This window comes from Physeter macrocephalus, chromosome 19 (assembly GCF_002837175.3).
Source record: "Physeter macrocephalus isolate SW-GA chromosome 19, ASM283717v5, whole genome shotgun sequence".
Lineage (NCBI taxonomy): Eukaryota > Metazoa > Chordata > Mammalia > Artiodactyla > Physeteridae > Physeter > Physeter macrocephalus.
Window position 1 is genome coordinate 80,758,936 of NC_041232.1, and position 22,271 is coordinate 80,781,206.

The 22,271-nt window shown below is 40.5% G+C and overlaps 1 protein-coding gene across 1 annotated transcript in view; it reads left to right on the forward strand.

The window, feature by feature from the left end:
* Window positions 1-17,522, forward strand: part of DOK6 (docking protein 6) — a 416,007-nt gene extending 398,485 nt beyond the window's left edge. The window contains exon 8 of the mRNA XM_024133945.3: window positions 16,797-17,522. Coding sequence (XP_023989713.1) covers window positions 16,797-16,936 — 140 coding nt within the window. The 3' untranslated portion in view covers window positions 16,937-17,522. The remainder of the gene's footprint in view (window positions 1-16,796) is intronic.
* Window positions 17,523-22,271: the final 4,749 nt, after the last annotated feature.

Sequence of the window (22,271 nt, forward strand, 5' to 3'; positions counted from 1 at the left end):
GAGGCCCGCATACCACAAAAAAAAAAAAAAAAAAAAAAAAAAAAAACCGGGTCTGTGGCCCCAGCCAGGTTCACACAGGAAAGACCCCCCCCAGCCTGCAGGCGTCCCCTCTGCCCTATAGAGGGCTGTCGGGCACCACGGCGTAACCCCCAGTGAAATCAGAGTGTAGTTCTCTACTGCGAGGGCTTCATGAAACAATGCATGTAAAAAATACTAAACAGAAAAGTTTTACACACATATAACAGAGTCGTGGTTTTAGCACTGTTGGTATCAGAGAATGTCTGCCTGTTATTCTAAAAGCAAAAAAAATATTCTTACAAGTACACAGGGGCACCAGGTAGTACCATCTCACCAGGAATGAACTCTTGCCTCTCTGCTACTTTTGCTGACTTCCGTGTGTTTCTTAATTTTAGCCCGTGTCACTCAATCTAATCTGTATCATTATCTTAGTCTTAGGAGAATAGCCATCTACTTCAGCATGTATTCTTCTCAATGAGTGAAGAGTATGCAATGAGTGCAGAAAAAAGTCTAGACAAAAATACCGCACTGCTGCAGATTTCCCTACTGTCTACAGTGTACCTGCTGCCGCTTAAGCCAGCGAGCAGCTCCAGCCTGTGATCCTGGCTGTGAGACCGCGCGAACTGTCCCTTCCCCAGGAGCTCTGCAGCTTGTCCGAGACCAGTTTTCATGCCAGCGCATCCCATATATCCAGAGACTGAACGGGATTTCAGACAGTGATCTTAACCACCAGCTGCGTCCCACACGCATCCCCGCACCAAGCTCCCAAGTCTCAAGCAACTGAATGGACAAAAATTATTGTGCCTTGTAGTTTCTGCCACAAAGGAAAACTCATATAATATTTTTTTAATATGGCCTATATATATTATTGATCTAGAGAGATAGATGCAGACTTAATGAATCTATCTAAAGCTGTGATTGTCAGTAGAAAGCAAAAGGCAGAATACATGTGTAATGATGCAAGTCATTGATGAATTTTTCCCAACAGTACACACTTCAACACACACCAAGCAATAAGGGAGCTGCCTCTGTGCATGGATTAGCTCCAGGGGGCACAGGTTAGCACAGACAATGAAGATTAGGAGGGATGTTAAACCTTCGATTTACTGTTTTTATAGCCTATCTCTTTCCACTTATTTAAAAATACAGCTGCAATATGTAAACACTGCCAGAACCTACTGTTATTAAAGTAAAAAGGCAAACCATTCAGAAGTTTGTAAATATCAGAATAACAATCATCGGCCATTCATTTTCTATACAATCACATTTTTTTCCCCAATAGACTCACATGTCAACCATCCTGTGAAAATCGCACAGGATGTGTAATTAGGTTAAAATGCTTGAGAATAGTGAGGCAAGTCGGTAATTGAAAGTTATCAGTGAGACAGAGCGTGTCCGATTGTCAACTGGCTTCTCAAACACCCCACCCCCACCCCGCACCATACTTCCTGTGTAGGCCACGTTTCTCTGCTTTCCATCCCACGTTCTAACAGCAGTAACAGGATATTCTAAAATACACTAAGACTGCATCTTCTCAGTTCAGTTTAACTGTCTGTCACAGGAGACAAAAAGAAACTATCTTAACAAAAGAACTCTGATAAGAGATATATATTCACCAGTTAATCATCCCCTGAATGTTAACCATCACAGCTTGTAAGCTATTTACCCTATAATCTCTTTATTTTCTATCTTTAAAGTACCCTATTGCGGTATAGCGATCTTCTCTAGAGCAATTTTAAAGGGCAGCAAAATCTTCGAGCACAAAACATGCTTCACTGTTTTTAACAAAGACTCTAACAGAATGAAAGCTTCATTCTAAAACCACAGGAATCATTCATCTTCTCTGTGTTGTGTTTGTCCTAAAATAAATGTTTCTTTCTTCCCGTGACAATCAAATGAACGCTCTGATTTTTTTCTCCATTTTATTTTTATGTTGACAGCATGCTATTGTTAAAAAAAATCATCTGAAGAAGAGACTCTCCCCATCAAAACAATAGCAGCAACAAAAATCTATATGCCTTATAAGAAATAATTTGGATAATTCTCAGGTGACTGGACTGTCTTTACTGGAAATTAATTTTGATTAGTAAGTATATCCATCCTATGAATTTGAGTGGTAAGAGAACTGCTTACCTAATTTTCTGTTCTCTAATAAGAATTCCAGAATGTCCGTATTCATTCTTTCTTTCTCACATATCATGGAGTTATTCAGCTCTCTCTATGAAACGGTCCTATTGGTCACTATCATGAAATTATTTCATTAAGATATGATGTGTATTTCAGATAATGAAGAATTTCACTGAAACTTAGCAGAGTCTTACTAAATAATAAGTCATTGTAAAAATCCAACAAAAACTGGAAGTCACCGCCATTATCGTGAGAATCATTAAATATCACTATTTATTAACATCGTCAAGAACTGTGGACAGTCTAAGATTTCACCCCACAGGCCAGCTAGCCAGTAAGCCTGCCGCAGCTCCGTGGATGCCGGCAGAAGACAAGAGACCCCTGGATCAGAGACTCAGGACCTTTTATTACTCACAGCAATAGCATTGGCCAGAGTATCAGCCATTTATGTTGGTTTCCTGAGTCCCATTTCTTACAGGGAGATGAAGAGAGGGTCAGGTGACACCCACACATGAAGTAGGTTGTGTTACAGGAGAGGAACCACAGGCATGGGAACCCCAGTATTTTATAGTGGGCGATTATCCAGCCTGAACTTTGTCCCAGAGGGAGCCATTATCCTTACTTCATGGGACGTAAGCAAATCTTCCCTTTTCTCCAGAGGGAGACACTTGCTCCATTTTTCAGAAGAAGGTCATCTGTGCCTTTGCTCACAAAACATGCAGAAATGCAAGAGGCTCGTGGAGGATCGTCTACCAACAAACTTTCACTTCCTCATGTTTTCACTAAACTCGCATCTGTTCAGATCTTTTAAAACGTCTTAAATTGGTACATTTGTTGGGGTCAGTATATTATAATGACGCTAAAAATAATCATTTCCTTATTCTCCTGTTTATACCTATAGCATACATTTGACAATCACATTTAGCCTTACATTATTATTAAAATTCTCATTTTAAAAAGGATTGTCATTTCCCCATTAGCCAGGACCAGGCGACATCATTAAGTTATTTTGATCAACAAAATAATTATTGACCATCAAAGACGTGCGAGGCAATCGATGAGGTATCGGTCCTTCTCTCTATCTTCTATCTGCACAGAGTGAGCTGCTGCATGCATTTTTCATAGTTTTATTCGTTAATATTTAGTGAGTGCCTGCTGTGAGCCTGGCATTTTACAAGGCTCCAAAGACAAAGGTAAATAAGCTTCCTTTCCTCAAGTTCAGGGTAAAAGCTCACAGAAGAGACACCAAGGTGAAGCGTTAAGAGATGAGCAAGAGGTATACAGGAGGTGCTAAGAAAGTGTAGCAGGGGCTTCCCTGGTGGCACAGTGGTTAAGGATCCGCCTGCCGATGCAGGCGACAGGGGTTCAAGCCCTGGTCCGGGAAGATCCCACGTGCCGCGGAGCAACTAAGCCCGTGCGCCACAACTACTGAGCCTGCGCTCTAGAGCCCGCGAGCCACAACTACTGAAGCCCGTGCGCCTAGAGCCCGTGCTCCGCAGCAAGAGAAGCCACCACAATGAGAAGCCCGCGCACCGCAACGAAGAGTAGCCCCCGCTCGCCGCAACTAGAGAGAGCCCGCGCGCAGCAACAAAGACCCAACGCAGCCAAAAGTAAATAAAATAAAAATGAAAAAAAAGCGCAGCAGACTCAGGCTGGGTGAGATGGTGCCCGGCCTCCAAGATGGATTCTTCAAGAAAAACAGGAATTAGCCTGAAAGAGCTGAGCACAAAGGAGTGTGAGGGTGGACATTCTAAGCAGAGAAAGAAGCCCATGCCACGGGTCAGGGAGCCTCTTGAGCTGGGAACTGTGTGTCCTTTAGAAAGAGGCCGTGAAAGCAGACGTGGAGGTGGAGGCTGGAAAAAGCTGAAGCTGGAGAAGTGAGCACAGTTCAAATCAGAGTCCTTAGCGGCAGTTCCAATATATTTATACACATATATATAGGAAAGAGTTTAAGGGTAACAATGTGGTTAAAAGGAAGCCCTGGAGGATTTGTCTTGAAACCGTATTCGTAAGCAAAGCAATGTTTTTACATGGGTTTTTACTGGAGAGGAGTGGAACTGATGCATTTTGTACATGAGGGTCGAGTAAAGAACCCCCAAATCATACCCTTGTCACCACCATTGAGAACCTTAAGTACTTAAGTCAAGTCCCATGCGGGAGAGTTTGCATTTACCCTGAACAGGTGTGCAGCGGGGTGGACACCACTGTCTGGAAGCCCAGCCGGCTGGCTATGGCCATAAGCCTGATGAGAAATTTAGGGCAGAGGTAGGGAGCATGAAGAAAATAAGTGGATTCAAGAGGTTTTGAAGAGGTAGAACCTGCAGAACTTAGTGGCTGATGGCAGGAGGGGAGATGACAGCAAAGCAAGGAGACCGGGATGGCTCCCAGTTCTCTGACCTGGGCTGGGTTGATGGGTGCCATTCACTGAAATAGTAGGTACAGGAGGACAGGAAATCGGGCAGGGAAGAATGGTGGGTTCAGTGTTGAAATACCACCTGTCAGTAACGGACAAGTTTTCGTTTGCTGGCCATGCTCTCCTGTTTAATTGATGAATGCCAAGTTGAAGAGGCACAAAGGTTTTCCCCATTTTAAAAGCCTCTCATTCTTTGTCTGTAGGTGATAGAGAACATTGCAGACATCAGATCTCCAGCTGCTGGGCTTTCCCAAACGGGAACCCCAAAACAGCTCACCTTTCCCTCCTCCATTTTTAGAAATAAATTCTCTCTTCAATTTATCAGAGCCTAGTTATTTAGTAAATTCAACAATATCCAGAAACCCATTTCAAATAAAAGGGAAGCAAAACGAAGGCATTACTACAACATGTTGGTATCTACTCCCCGCATTGGTTTAGTTACACTGTCCCACTTCATCTCCACTGCTCAGGGAGAGTCGCTAGGACGGTTCTCATTTCACAGATAAAGAGGAACCTCAGGCTTCAGCTACAGTCAGGACTCTATAACTCAAGTCTATCACACCCTGAATTATATTCTTTAACTTTCCTGTGTTCCCCATACAATTTCGCTTCAAAGTTTCTAAAAGGTGTAGTACTTTGCCGTCTCAGTCTCGTTTCTAAACCTGCTGAAACCATTTAGATTATCTGTATTATAACTCTGCTCAAGGCTCAAGGCTAGTAAAGTCTGCGAGTCTGGCAGAATCAGCAGTTCTCAAGGTCCCATCTCTGGTCTCCCAGGCACTTCTTTCACAGCTGAGAGGAATACATTTCTTACGCAGCTAAACTCCAATTTTCTTTCTGAGAATTACATTTCTAATCTGATTGAAAGGACCAGGAGGGCCTATTTGCTATGGCCGAATTCATAGAATACTGGTACCAAATTCTCAGGTCAAGCAAAAATGCTCTCCTTTCTCAGCGACCTCCTTTCTCTAGAAGTCCATATTTCTAGCTCCTGACAGATGCCTGTTCTTTGTCTTAGTTGTTACACCCATCTTCACTGAGAGATTCTTTCATTATCATTTCATTGGATTTATGTTTGGAATGACTTGTCTACCCAAAAAAATGTTTTAAGTAAAATACATATGACTGAAGATCAAAAGTTACAATCATTAGATGATAGTACTACCAGCCTGAAATATATGTATACGTATGTGTGTATATACATATGTATGTGTGTGTATATATGTATGTGTGTATTCATATGTATATATATATGATATATCCAACCAAAGCACATAGAAAATGTACTCACATTGGGCAGACTTGTCTTAAGTAAAAATATAATTTCCTTTAAAATTTTTAACAAAAATAGTTTTCTGACCACTTCAAGCCCCCTCACCACCACTGTCATGACCCCTCAGTGAATCAATCCAGGCTGAAATGTTCTCTAACATGTCAATGGTAGCTAATAAACACTTTCCTGACAGAGTCACATTAAAATTGAGGCTCCACAGGACTGAGTGTTGTCCAGCTTTAGAGGAGTTAAAACTCAGAATTTGATTCTTTTCGACTTGGTGTCAAAAAATGACAAGTGACCCTTTATTTTAACTTCAGCTGCTTTCATACTTAGAAAAATCTCCCAATTCGAACTACTTTCCTAGATTTCTTTCTAGTTATTTTTAATGCTTATTTTTTCACTTGCTTTTCAAGGTCTTTGTAATTTATTTTTATATATAGTGTAGGAAAGAATATAAACTAATATGTTTCCTTAAAGAGCTGGCCAAATTTCCCAGTACTAGAAATTTTTAAAATTTGATAGAATTAGAGACTTATGTAGAAGCAAAAAGACTCAAGGAAACATAAAGCTTTTCTGTCTTTGACTTAGTTAATTAGGAAATTTTAATTTTTATATGATTTACCAATTTAAGTCAATGTTATTAATTATGTAAACATAAATGGTTTCCATAAAAATATTACTCTCTACAGCAGTAGTGAAATTGAGTGAATTTAGTAACACTGGCCAACTCACTGTCATGGACGTAATCTAAGAACAATCCAGATGGATTATTGATCATAACTTTCTAAGATTTAGCATTTTATTCTATTAAGTGATTGTTAAATATTTTTAAAAATAAACGATAGAAACTAACATTTCTGACTCTCACAATTTTAAAATCAAAGTAAAACATATAAAGAAATAAAGACTCTTGGAAAAAACAGCGAATATCCATATTCTCACAGTCAAGTAACATGAAATAAAGTAATTCAGATTATCCTGTGCTCTTCTGAAAATCAATATAACTGAGGGAATTAAAAGAAAAAAAAGTTCTGAGGCCTGCTTGCTCCCTTGCCTCTAAAATATGTTTTTGTTTGCCAAATCATGCCCTTTTCTCTGTTGTGCTAACTGTGGGGTAGCCTTAACCTCCGGGGGTGAGTGAAGAGTTTCAAGCCAGCAGCCTGGATTCCAGCACTGGTGTCTGTGCACCCAGGAGAGAAAGAGGACTGATCCTATAGGGCTGCCAGGTGGATTAAGTAAATCAACATGAGTGAAACATCTGACACTTCCGGGTACACTGTTAGTGCTCAGTATAAATGACCACTAATATCGTGAGTCAAGCACTCGGACACTTGATGTATGACTGTATCCCACCCGAGGTCACCTGGTGAGGCCAGGACCGGCCTTCGAGCCTGTGCTCTCAACCCTTCCCTGTCCTGGCCTGTTTTCAGTGAAACCATTACAGGTAACGTGACGTTGTAAAATGGCAAAAATTCTACAAACATTTTCTAGCCTTTTGACGTTAGTATTTAATATTAAACAATAACTGATGAAAATATATTTCAGTCTCTCACAGAGTAAAAATAAAATAAAGATAACTAATTAAAAATTAAAAGCTAACCAGGGGTTAAAATGATTTTCACTGCTGTCTCGGGGTACAATGGTGATAAAATGCCTAATAAGGATTTCTCAACCTGCCTAGGAAAGTAATTTGGGTTTTTTGCAGCAGTTTCTCATAAAACAGAAGAAATGTCCACAGAACACGTCCTTTGTCCTGTACTCCTTGACTCCATTCTCATGAATCTCAGATCTCCTATTCTCTATTTATCTGGATATTTTCAATATCAATACAGACACTGCAATATCGACTTTCCAGGAAGTGCTACTAACCAGAAACTCTCTAGGCGTCAGATTTCCAGGTTCTGAAATTACCGCACTTTATTGACTGTATAATGAGAACGCAGCATACTGAATTTAACTATAGTGAGAAATATTTGTAGGTCTTTCTCAATGACAATGAACGTCCTCAACTCCTCACCGCACCCAACCATTCTGGCCTCATTCTTCTCTAGGTCGTCGGTACCAGCAGTTTCCAACGCTCCCACTGGACCTGGAAGAACGCTGATGAGTTGGAGAAAATCAGGAAGAATTCGAAGTAAACCCTAGGAAATGCACATAAAACCAGAGGCTTCTTTTTATCTTTGCACTACCTTCTGTGAGAAATTGTTCTATCTGGGGCTAAATTTAAGCTATCAGACGTGTGATGGTGGGAAAAGATTGATTACAGCTCCTCTGTCGTCTCACTGAATGAGCGAGCTTTTGAACCGCAAAGCCGATCCAATCACTCATCTTTAAATCATTCAAAAGTTTTCTATCATCCATTAAAAAAATATCCATTTGGCTTCATAAGATATAACAGACTCTCCAGGGTGTGTCCCCTCCCCATGTCCATATCTCATCTGCTGCAACTCACCATCTGGAATTTTATCTTTCATTAATTATTAGCATCATGAGGGCCTAATTCCCAATGGTGAGATAGAGTCTGAAAGCCATGACCATTTGGGCACTGTGGTCTTATACTGACAAACAAAATATTTACAAATCTAAGACAAAATTTTGTTAGTGATTATCAGAATGTTTCCCAGATCTCTGAAAAATCAACCTAGTCATTACTAGAAGGAAAAATTCTAGGTAAAGTTCTACAGAGAATGAGATGAAATCAGATGTGTTGAGTGCTAAGCATATTTTTAGACACTTATCCTCAAACTCATTTCAGAGGTCCTCAGACTAAATGCAAGCTTAACCTTGTATCTACCGCAGAATAAAACTGCTACACTCTAATGAAAACCTGACAGTAAATTTTCAATAATTTTGTTAATCTTCCTCATATTTAGTCTTTTTTGCAAACCTCCTCCTGTGTAAACTTATGTGACATTCAATATTTTTTCTATAACATTTCTGTCGTAACTCAAATCTCTAACTATACATTATGTAGGGAAGGCCCATGCTCTTGGAAAAGTGTTTCTATGTATTCGTTTAAAATCATTAGAAAAGAATTATATCAAATAAAAATTTCCATTTTCTCCCTAAGATATCATCTTGAGGATGATCAGCTGGAAAGTATTCTTGTTATTGATTTGCAGATTGTTGTGACTTGTTGATTGATTTGCAGATTAATGTGACTTTTCAGTAAACTTGTTAAAATACCTCAGATTATAGTTCTGGAGATCTCAACCTGAACTGGGCACACCCTACTTCATGATCCTGAATAGTTCCTTGATTGCTAAAACTTTCTATAAATAATATATTCATAAATGGAAACAAAGATGTATCAATATATAACTTATTTTTATTAACATTATATTCAAAATTTTATACCTAAACCCTTGAAAATAGCAATGAAAAATTTATAGCTCAAAAACTAAATAAAAAACTGAATTTTTATTTTATGATATTTTCCCATTCCTCAAAAAACTGAATTTTTATATTTTCCCATTCCTCTTGTTGAGCAACACTGATGAATTTTTATTTCATGTATCCTCTACTCAGTTTCAACTTAGATTATCCCATGTTAATATTTACCATTTTAGTAGCTGCCACAGATTGCTTATACCTTCCACAACTATTCAAATGCATTCTGCTAACAGTGAAGAGTTCAGCTACGTTTTGTGAAGAGAGATCACAGTTATAGAAAATTAATATCACAGTTGTAGAAAATTAATATCCCAGTAGGTAATTAAAATACATGAGAAATGAAATGCAAGCAACAGGAAAAAATGAATGCTAGCTACATCAATCAGAATAATAGATAGAAGACTATTTTTAGTCCAGAGAATTTATGAAATGGGTATTAAAAATGTAATTCTGTATGAATCAAATTAAACCATCTTTAAAACAAATTAAAGTATTATAAACTATATTGTGTTGGATATTTTTCAGTATTAGAATGCAGTTGCTAACCCACCAGTCTCTTTATAACTGGAGGCTGGGTACTACATAGAATTAAATAATATGCATTTTCCCATTCAAAAATTTCTAATTTTTAAATATACGAGTAAAGGATATTTAGATGTCCACTTACGAAACAAGCAAAAAAGGTCCATAGTTTTAGGGGTGAAAGTGCCATTATTAATAACAATAAATGTATGAATGTATATTAAAGAAAGGAGAACAAGAGAGGGAAAGGAAAAGGGCAAAGAAAGCTTTTGCAAATTAAAATTAGAGCAGTAAAATCTTTTTTATAATTTAGTAAGCTTGGAAGAGAAGGTTAAGCAAACCTCAAATCTCCCACAAAATAAAGCAGCAAAAAAGAGAGTGAAAATAAAAAAGATTGGAAAATTATAAGATCAGAACAGCACTGGAACATATAAATAATAGATGGTTAGAGAAAGAGAACAGAAGTGGGAGAAAGAGAGCAGAGAAAAATGGTGGAAGGGAAATAATTAACAAAAATTATAATAATAATCCAGAAGTATTTCCCAGAAATGAGACACCTTGGTTCCTTGATTGAAAAAAAAATCTCATAAAGTATCTGGAAAAATTCTCACACCATGACACATCATTATGAACCTCATAACAAAGGATCAATGCCAGGCACTATTGCAAACGCTTTGTTTCTACTTCAGTAGCAGGTTGTGAAGATTAAATGAACTAGTGGGCTGTGTGTGTAGTGCTCGCACGCTCGTGTGCATATGCCACGATATAGTACCCCTGCTCTTAGTGTTAATATTGTATTATATAAACACTAATGTAATACACCATTAGACTGTGCTATTATGAAATAACTCTTAACACATGATCCTATTGGTAGAAACTATTATAATTGCCATTTTACACTTGAGGGACTCGAAGGACAGAACAGCAAAGGGATAGAGTGGGAACTCAAACCCAAGTCATCTTCCTTCAGAGCCAGCACAATTAACCATCACACAATACAGGATCCTTAACTTAGGGCATGAACCAAGAGAGATTCCCAATAAATTAAAAAGCTCAAGATAGCAAAAGAAATTGATGAAAATATGAAAAGAACTTATAAGAAAATATTTTAATAGTCTTGTGATGAAGAAAGACTTATTTCAAGACACAAAGTCAGAAACCACCAACACTTGACTACAAAATTTAAATACTTTATGTAGCAAAAGGAAATTAAACAATAAGATGCAATTTTTCATCCTTCAACCTGGCAAAATTTTTAATCTAATATCCAGATCATCGAATGTTAAGATAAAAAGTACTCTTATACCCTCCAAGTGGGAATGTAAACTAGTGCAATGCAAATTGACAGTTTATATCAGAAACACTGGCATAAAACAACCATTAAAATTTTTCTTTTTTTGACAATTTGAAGGATGAAAAATTACATGTCCTGTTTAATCATTTTATGTAATCTTAAGCCAAATTACATCTTTTCACTAGCAAGTACAAATACCTCCCAGAGAAAAGGTCAAGGAAATAAAAATCCCTAACAAAAGAAAAGGTGTCACCTACATTTTCTCAGATTAATGTCTCCTGATTAATTTTATTTATTATAAAATGAATGGACTATGGACTGAACTGTGTCCCCCAAAGTTCATAGGCTGGAGCCCTAACTCCAAATATGACTGTATTGGAAATAGGGCCTTTAGGGAGGCAATTAAGGTTAAATAATATCATATGGGTTGGACAGAGATCTAACAGGATTAGTGTCCTTATAAGAGGAAGAGACCCCAGGAAAGTGCACACAGAGAAAAGCAACAGTGAGGACCCCCTGCCAGCCCAGGAGAGAGTTCTCACCAGGAACCAACCCTGCCAGCACCTTGATCTCAGACTGGCCCCGGGACTAAGAGAAAAAAACATATCTGTTGTTGAAGCCGCCCAGTCTTACAGAACTGATATGAGGATTTTTTAAAATAATATTTCTAATGTAGTTAGCATAGAAATACGTGCTCAATGAACAGTAGTTATTCCATCATGGCTTTTCGTTTCCAAATCACTTTCTGTCTGCGTTGAAACCCATGATCTTCATTCCCCGGTGGCTCAGATGCGCTGAACCGAGCCTCAGTTCCCCCCAGCAAATCTATTCGAGGGTCATGGAGCTCCTGGGACCCTGGAATCCCCACAGGCATTTCTGGAGCACCCGCCTAAGACAGCACAAAGATCGACCCAAAACATAGTCTGCTTTGAACTGTAATTAGAACAAATTGAGGAAAATTCAAATACAGCTTATACAAGAGCCGCTACCTACAGGTCCTGGGCATTTCTAAGCATGACTAATACACGGTAGGTTTTTACTAAGAGCCTGGAGATGGCCCTTGTTGCTTCTACCTCCTGTCTGGTTTCACCTTTTACCTGGCTGCAAGGTAAACATACAAGTTTCAAACATCCCATAAAAACCTGCTGGCCCCAGATCCACTGCAGTGGGAGCCCTTAAGCCCTCTGCTTTGCACCCCAGCTTATCCTTCCATCTCCCCCTCCAGCATCCAGGCCTGATCTGCCGCCTGCCCTCCCCTCACAAGGGGTTTCTAGCCACGGAAATCAGCGTCTCCCCCGCGTCCGCTGAGCCCTCATTGCCGCTGATGTCTTTATTCCAGGCTGCTCCCGTCCTCAGGCGGCACCTGTTTTATTTGGGGGTTTTTCCTCCTTTGTCTTGTTTGTTTTGTTTTATTATTTAAAGGGACAACACTCTTTCCTCTCCCCCAGATTCTAACAAACCAATAAAACACACAAATTCACGCCAGCACGTAGCATTACTGGGGCATCGCCTCTTACCAATTAATAACCACAGGCTTTATGCTTTGGGAATCTTCTGACTTCCTTCCAAAACAATTTCCTTTACATTTTATGTAAAGAATAGAATCGGTATTAGTAAGTATGGAAAACTAGAAGCTAGCAGAAAGAGAATGGGCAGTGCTAACTGTACCAGGCAGCAAAGTACGACTTCATCCCTCAGGAAAGAGAAGATATTTACAAGAGCCTGCCATTCTTCACTTCTCCTCCTAGGTGTGATGTCAATCTCTGGTCCTGCATTCCGATTTGGTAGTTATTTTCTACTGCATTGTGTTCCCTCTAGTTTATTCCCGGTCTGAACCTTTCATGATGCGGCAGGAAGTTTTCCTTCTATGGCTAGAGTCACTTCACCTTTCTTGTCACGTGATACTCTTCAGTTTCCAGGAGAAGTCATGTAATTTTGTTAGAATAAACAAACGTCTTAAACGCCTCTGTATCCAGTATATGCATGTCCTTCCTTTTGGAGTGGACCCATGTTTCTCCATCTGGGGCTCATATACTTGCCATGGAGGGAAGGGGGTAGGGGATGGTAGGAAGTGTCATTTCACAGTATACTTCAAACCACCAGGTAAATATGTTTCTCTCCCAGATTGTCAATGTTACCTGAATATATGGGTAGAAAATATTATTTTCTATTAAAACAAACATGAATATACAATGGAGTAGAATTGAAAATTCAAAAGGACTTTTAAGATAGACTGGTAGCTATGAACAAATTTGTTACTTTTATTTGTTTTTTGTTTTTTTTCCGGTACGCGGGCCTCTCACCGCTGTGGCCTCTCCCGTTGCGGAGCACAGGCTCCGGACGCGCAGGCGCAGCGGCCACGGCTCACGGGCCCAGCCGCTCCGCGGCACGTGGGATCTTCCCGGACCGGGGCACGAACCCGCGTCCCCTGCATCGGCAGGCGGACGCCCAACCACTGCGCCACCAGGGAAGCCCTGTTACTTTTAAATCGCAGCATCCCCCAGATGCCCGGAGTCTGTCTTTCAGGGGACGGTCCGGAGGGGCAAGCTTAGGAAGAACTTAAATAGGGTCTCTGTTGGGTGGAACGAGCAGGTCTAGTCCAGCAAGTTTTTAATTTAAGCCACAAAGTTGATGTGCTTTGTTTTCATCAACAGTCCTAAGGGCACAATTCAAATAAATGTTGAGAGAATGATTAATTACTTCTCTCTCTTGTTCTCATGCTCATTGTTGCCAAAATCAAACAGCACTTATTAAGCCTTCATATGTTCAGCTCTGATTGAGGTACGCTATTTTTGTGATAAGCAGAAACAGCATCATTTGTGAACTGTCCGTAAAGAAATGGTTGAGGTGAGAAAAAAACATCATTTAATCTTCAATTAGACTAGAAATTGTTTGTAGAGGAGAGGAAGAAATCTTCAAGATGACCTTGAAGGAAAATAATATTTCAAACCTGTCACAGTGAGAACAGCGTACTGCGAGGGTAGACAAAGTATAGACATTGAACAAGAAAACGGACAAGAGCGTGAACACATTCAGCATAGAAAGAAGGGATAAAAACTAACATTTATTAGTCACCTACCATCCCAGGTGTCTTCCTGTATGTTGTTTTCTTTAACGCTCAGAATACCTTAGGAAAGTATGTTCTTTCCATGCAAGAAAAAGAGGCTCAGAAAGGGACGGTAGAGCTGGATTTTGCACTCAGCAATTTCAGAGTCCGTGGTGGTGGTGTCTACACACTCCGTGGAGCAGAGGTCACTGGTGATTGTTGAACTGAAGTGCACAGTTCCGGAACCAGCTCTTCTAAGCTCCGCTGGCGTCCTGCTCCGATCCCATGCAGCACTGGCTGTGCGGACCCTTCATTTGATGTGTACTGTTATCTATCCTTGTCTGATGATCATTCCCAAAGCAGCTTGTGAACTCTGGAAACTCAGGAACCATGGCTTCCATTACTTTGTCTTCCCTGTGGAGTCCTGAACTATTTTAGTAGATGCCTGGCAAATTTTAGTTGCATGATTGAAGTTTTATCCCCAAGATTCTAGATTCTGTGTGCACAGGCAAAGACTCTTCTATATTCACGACTTAAACCTTAGCCTTTAGACCACAAGTAATGCGAATTAAAGGTGTGCTCTCGCATTGCTCTCCTTCAGATATTTCTAACGTTTCTTTAAATAACAGGATAAAGCCAAGGCCAGGAACATGGTCTTAATACTAGGATTTCCAACTGGTTTGTGCTCGTGAACGCCAGTCTCTCCTCTTACGGGAACTGAACCATCATCCAGCAAGTCAATGGTGAGAAAAGGAGGCAAACTGCTAAAATTTTAAGTGATGTTCCCCATGTCGGATTAGTGTATCACAACCTTGTCGTATGAGCATCATGTCAAAAGGCCACCTCCTTAGGGAAGCCTTCACACACTGCCCCCTATGGATGGCCGTGCCGGATAGAGTCCCTCATGGCATCTGTCTCTTGCTGTGGGGATGCATTTAACATGTATGAATTTAATTGATACACATTGATTTAATACTCAAAAGCACCACAGTATACCATTATTGTCATCCTGAATGTGCAGATAAAGAAACTGCGAAAGCCAGAGACCAAGTCTCTCAAGATCAGTTACAACGAGTTCGTCGCAGGGGCAGCACGTGTGCCCGGCTAACTCCTCAGTCCTCAAGCTGATCTCGCCTCTAACGGCCAAACCCTCCTGCCTACCCCCAGCTTCATCTTCCCCATTGCCTCCTCAGGGTCCTACAGCAAAGAGAAGACACACTTAGCTGAGATTTTATGAGAATTTGATGATGGAATTCAATTGGACCCTTGAATCAGCTGTCGGTCCAATTACTGAACCAGTAAGGAGATGTGAGAGACGGCAATGGCAAGGCTGCCCCCCTCAGGCCTGAAGGAGCACAGAAAGGGAATGGGATTTCAGGACCCTGGGAGAGGGAGGGAAGGGAGCAGAAAGGTCTGGAAACTCAGAAGCAGGAGGCTGGGTGGCAGAAGCACAGGAGCAGACAGGACAGCCTTAGTAGGAAATGCCCAGGCCTCTCCTCCCTGACCTACTGCTGAGTCTTAATGAGAGAACCAGGCCAACAATGAGACTAAAATGATTTTTATCTCGAAAGCAAGATTTTGCTCTCACGACTTCTTAACATTAAGAGGTTCTACCACTTTAATTACCTTTTTATTGCCCAATGCATTTGCATTTCCTCCCTGGAACCCAAGCTTCAGACTCGACACGGATAGATTCCGAGTCACCAAACACACCTGACGATGAAACTGGCTTTTAGTGCATGACCTTGCGAACGCCAGCCCCACCTGAGGAGCCTGATGAGGTGTTTGATGTTTCTGTGTTAACAGATCATCTTCCCTGGATTCCTCGCCATAGAGATGAGAAAAAATATAAACCAAACTCAATACATCTCTTGCTTTGAGTGAAATAGAAGCTCTGAGAGGGCAGAGCACACTCTATTTTTTCTTCTCTCCCCACTGAGCTCATCCATTAGATAATCATCATTCTCACGTGTGAAGAACAATTACTGACTGATTAAGAAGGATGGGGAGACCCCTGGGAAGTTCACCTGAAGCCCTAGAACGCATCCTTTCTCCCTACGTTGTTAGCATTCTGCTAGTTTTCCAGTAATCATTTCCGGATTTTGCATTAAACAAATTTCTCGTCGCAGGGGTGCATCTGAACTATAAAATCATAGAAATCAAAGTTAAGTCCTATAAGACTTAACTTTGAGGCCATTTTAGTAACCATGAAGGTTTATCGTTTGGGTTAACCATACCATGAAGTGGGCTCGGTTACTCACAAACCCGCCAGAAGAAGCTAGGGCCTGGAACGCAATCATTGTGAAAGCTTTTTCCTGATAATTGATGGTGACGGGTTAGGATAAAGGGTAGTCTGCCTGCTCAAAAGGTTTTATGAAGTATGTCATTTGCTTCTGTACGCTGAAAAGTGAGTATCAAAGAAAAGAAAGCGCTTACAGGCTCTCCAGCAAAAACAGCACTTTTTTTTTTTTGGAAAAGCTTTTTGTGCTTTTGTTCCAAAGGTTGAAGGAGAGTACAAGTCTGAGATCCCTAGCTCTCTGGCATCCAGAATTTTTGAGAAGACACACTAAGGAAACTATTGAGCCCTGCATACAACATTTTTAGCTCACCAAGGAACCAGGCGCCGTTTCTCCATTTTTACCTACTCACCTCGCGCTTTTCGGAGTCAGTTTCTTGGTACAGCTCTCCTTCCTTTTTCTCTCTCCAGGTCACGGGTTCGGGTCCTCGAAGATGTCACGTGCACAGACGTTTCCCAGCTACGCCTCGGAGCAGAGCGAAGAGACACAGCCGTCCTTGTCCCGGTCCAGCAGCTACGGCTTCAGCTACAGCTCCAGCCTCATCCAATGACATCCAGAGAGATGCTGAGACCAGAGAGACAGTCTCTCCGGACCTGCCTGGGGGCCATCGCGCCCTCTGCCTCGCGGAGGACCAATTGCAGGGAACATTGAAATGGGTCGGGTCTATCCCCGCTCCCAGTGGAAGGTTAAAAACTGGAGTTCTGCTTCCTTGATTCCGTGGCTAAGTCCTTTATTTATTGAGTTTCTTGCGGGGGAGTCTATGTTTTACAAAAATAGAATCCAAATCGTCTGAACAGTCATTTAAATAAAATCCTTTGAGTCTGACACTAGCAGAAGCCTGGGCAGGGTGAGAAGTCACCCACGCTGGACTGTACCTGGGTGAAGGCATTGCCCCTGTCCTCCTGGCTCAGTCCTCCCACCTGAGGAGAGGTCTGTCCTTAGACAGAAAGGTGACCCACAACAAGCTCCGTGGCTTGGAGGGTTTCGACAGGGACAAATCCAGTAAGCTCTACAAATGGCATCACAACTTTCCATATAAATAAGCCCAGTGACAAGGGAACACGCCCACGAAATTTAGAACACACTCTTAAGCAGGGCCTTGTAGCTCTATTCTGTGTGTGTGCTCTGTGTGTGTGTGTGTGTCTGTAGACAAATATAGATATGGATATTGCTGTATCCATCTATATCTAACAAGTATATATCAATGTGTGCTGAGAGTGACAGCATATGCTCACTTAAATTGTTGAAAACTGTTATTTGGTGCATTAAAATTAAGATTGTTATGTTGAATAGATATTTTTAAAATAGTGCTGTAAAAAAAAAAGGCTTCTTATTAGCAAAGTATTTATGTAGTCACGTCTGCTGCTGTGACAAACATAGGTGACGATGTGAAAAGAGGGACCACTTTGGAAGCGAAGGAACCAGTCTGGCTGTCCTGCACGTCACGTCGCTGCACTGTCTTTCTGTTCAGTAATCCCTTGTTGGTGACGATGTTTCTCCCTTTGGCCCCCTCTGAGCTACGTGGGGAAGATTGGGTGTGATCCTCGATTGGCTTTCATTTAACCTCGAGGAAAAGAAGGACTCTAAATGACAATCTATTTAAGAAAGAGATAAAAGTACACTTTAAATGAAATCAGACATTTTGCAGTCAGGAGACCAACAATAGGGACAGGACTGTAGGTATCATTTTATGTGTCACAGATGCTGTTCTCAGAGAGCCATCAGGGGCTTGTAATTTACTGTGTAACCAGAATTGGCTGGGCTTTACTTTCCTTTTACTGGATATGGGTTGGCTGGGATTATAAGAGAAAATGGATCCAAAAAAAAAAGTTTTTTTCATTCCTGAGACTAATGACAAACCTACTAGATTTAAAGGGACGTGGTGATTTCCACGTGAACTGGGGAAGTTTGGCTAGTTTGGGTCAACATAGATATTTTTGCCCTTAGTTTTGGAGTTTACTCAAGTAAAAATAAAAATCATTCTGCCTGAATTATCTGATGCCACGTGCCTAAGATGGTCAGCTCATAAATACTCCAAAGGTGGATTTAAAGAACAGCGAGCCCAGGTCACATGTAAGATGAAAACCTGATTTTTTTTTTCAATATCAAAATTTTTTTAAGCTTTCAAAGTTAGTCTGTTGAAAGGGTACCTTTTTTGCTGATCTGTGATAAGACTTTGTTTTCATCCATGTCCATAGCTTGAATGCAGAGTCACAATTCATTGTGGAGAGTTACTAGTGGTAAAAGCGGTATTCAGTCCCTCCGTGATAAATTTGCACTTATAGCAACTGCCTAGATTTTCCACATCTCTCAGATAAGTCTGAAAATGCCCTCAAGATGCTAATCATAAGAGTTAATGTGGCTGTGAAAAATAATTATCCTAAGCTTTCAGGGATAAAAAGAAAATTACTCAAATCCTCTGCACTGTGAATTTTGCTGACACAGCAGAAGAGCGGATGACTGGTTCCTGACGATGATACAGCCTTCCCTGAAATCCCAGCTTTCAGGGTTGAACACCTCTGAATTACTTTAGCACGTGGCATTTGCTTTTGAAATGCCACTAGTGAAACACACCAGAGCAACTCCCAGCTGAGACCATCTGAGCACAGCTCCCCGTGGCGCCGCGCTCAAAGCAAGCCTCTCGCGGCTCACTCGGTCGAGTTGTCGCTTACAGACCACAAGTTTCTACATGGAACTTAGGGGGACAGATCCTCAGGGGTCCTGGTATATGTCTCAGCTTTATTAATGTGCCAGAAGCACAGACAGCGGGTCCGGGGGGATTCTGCTAATTAGACGAGTCTGCTCTTGTGTCTGTTTGGCCGGGAGACACGATTCCTGCATGAAGTAGTTTCCAGAACAGTCTGCTTGTGATCATTACCAGTGAGTGTAACTGAGGGGGTCCCAAAGATCCGGCATAACCTTGGGCTGGTTCATTCAGAAAATGTCATAAAAAAGAGTCAGTGAGAGAGAAATTTCCTTCCCATGTCCTTAACCCAATCTCATCACAGTGAGAATAATGCTGTAAAAGATTTCATGATAAATTTTTGGAGACTGATTCTAGCATATACTCCTCTAACTATACTTAAGATTGCAGCTAAGTCAAAATTGCTAAATGAACAGATCAGAGAATTTATACTAACCCAATATACTTGGCATAAGGCAATGCACACTGTAATCAGTGACAAGCAGATAAATATTCTGCAAAAACCAAAGATGAAAACTTACTGAACCAGTCTGCTGGAAGGTCATAAAACCAGCACCAGTGGAGTAAGTAGAGTGGTCATAGGCGTGTATCCAACCCACTGGAGCTTGTAGGTTTTTGACTGAAGATGCCTCTGTGCTTTGCAAGCATTTTTCTCCCTTCAGAAATGGTGTTCTTCTTTAATATACATGTGACTTTTTCATTGTGAGGGAGTGACTGCTATGAACCAAAGACATCTTTCGGCTCCTTCTGAAACTGAGTCAGTCAGCTTTCCATCCAGATTTATACCGGTGGACGAAGATGGTCACAGTTTCCATATCGGGTTGGAAGAAAGCAGTGGTCAAGGAACCCAACACAAGTCATAAAGGATCTTCTGAGAGCAGAGAAAGCCTGGAAGACGTACACATTTCATGGAAAGATTACCTGAAGGGATTTATTTTTTATGTCCCCAATTTTTTGTTCTGATAATATTAATTGTTGTACACGTGACATTATATTTATGTAGAAAAGTACAAAATAACTTTGACCCAATGGTTTACTATTCTGGTGGGAGGGAAAAGAAAAGACTTCTTTCTCTTAGTCATCAAACAAATAACAGGCACTCAGAACTAATTTGTTTATGCAATAAATATTTATGAATCAATAGGTTTTGGCCACTGCCACAATTTGAACTTAATGAAATAAGAAATATATATTTACTTATATATTAAGGAAGATGTGGTTTGATAGAGCATGTGAAATAAAGTGAAACGTATTTATTAAAAGTAAACCTCACCTTTTCCAACAAGTAGTAACTATAGTACTAGTCCTGGTATCTTGTACAATTTTCCTCTGTCTTCATTGGGCAATTATGTTTGAAAATACTTTATCACCTATAAAATGGTTAACCACTTATTCTTTCTGTCCAGTACAGAAGCAGTGGACTGATAAATAACTTTACACTGTTAGTAGTTTCTATAAATCCAGTTTATTGCATGTGGTATCTTTATAGTAGCTATTAAAAACATCATAAAAACTGATGTCTGCCCCTCATTTTTTGGCCAGTATCTCAGAAAACTCTGTAAAAAAGCATGATTACACTACTCCCTTGATTATTTGAGCCACTTACCAAAATGGACCATTAATGCTACAGTGAAAACAAGCTAAGAAAATTATATTCTTGTAAAAACATTGTAGTCCAGATTTGATTTTTACAATACATACAGCACAATAAATGGGCAGTATACACTCAGTGGGGCTGAGCTTAGGCCTTTAACACTTTGTGTTTTATAGCAAACCTTATACTAAAAACTGTTCAAAGTGAAAATTATACATTTTCTCCAAATCTATCATGTCTGTCAATACCTTGCAATTTCAAACTGCTTTATCAATCATTAACTACACTTTATAATCCCGGAACCTTGGCCCTCTCAAAATAGATAGAACTTTGCCACTAGACCTGTGTTAATAATTATAGTAGGTGATACACCACACAAGTGAACCTCTAGCCTATGAAATTTATGGAGTGCTATTTCCCATGGCGGGGGTAGAGCAAGAGGAGGGCAACAGTTTAGATAAAGTTACAAAAACTCCAATGAAGTGTCCAGTGTTTCACTGGGACTCTGCTGTCTTCATATTCTGACCTCAGTTCCATGTCACAGACGTGGCCTTCTGTACTAGTTTCATCTTGTACTAAGTACGCAGTTGAAAGAAGACATCGGTTGTATCAGGTTTTGAAGTTACCACAGAAAGACAACACATATCAAGTACGCTTCCTTCAGTTTAGTGAAAATTATTGCACACGAAAGAATGTATCATCACAAAACACCCATGGTTAAATGTCTCTTCAGTGACACGCGCATCAGTTTCGTATGGTCAACCTCTCTGAGTTTCAACACGAAGATGTATTAGCTGTGACACTGGCTGGGGGTTAAATAAGAGGTCAACAGCCTCACATGTGAATTCTCTATCAATGTATTCGAAAGATTCACCCACTTTTCTTCTCTGAAACGACCACAAATGCTTCCTTTTTTACTCGAGAATGTGAATCCTTGTTGTATCATTTCTACAACTATTACAACTAGGTGAGGCATGGGATAGTTCATAGACTCTCGGGGAAGTTATCATGAGATGTTGGACACATTTTCTAAATAGATGGAATGCTAGCTAGCTCTGAAAGCAATCACGGAGAAGAAAATTTCCGCTTTATGTTCTGCTCAGGAGAAAACCAAAACCCGTGGGTATTATAATTTATTCAAAGGCAAAGAAATGGTCAGGAATAGTATGGCCTCATTCCAGGCTTCTAATCCAGGAACGTTTCCTTGACTCCATGTCATCTCCCAGTTAGGCATGGCGGGAGCCGAGAAATACCACGTGCCCTCTAAATAAATAGGCCCTTGTACGTTTAAGGGTTTCTTCCAATTTTCTAGATATTCCTCACTCTTCCTGGATTCATCACCACTATATCAATAGAAAGGCTTGATGAGGCAATTCATTAGACTGGTTGTAAGTCATGGATGATTAGGATAAGTTTTATTACTCCTACACTGTCTTCGAGTTCTTTGTTGGAAATTCAAATTTATTTATCTTGAAGCGATAGTTGAAAACTATAAAAAAAATTAAGTAGGGCTTCCCTGGTGGCGCAGTGGTTGACAGTCCGCCTGCCGATGCAGGGGACGCGGGTTCGTGCCCCGGTCCGGGAAGA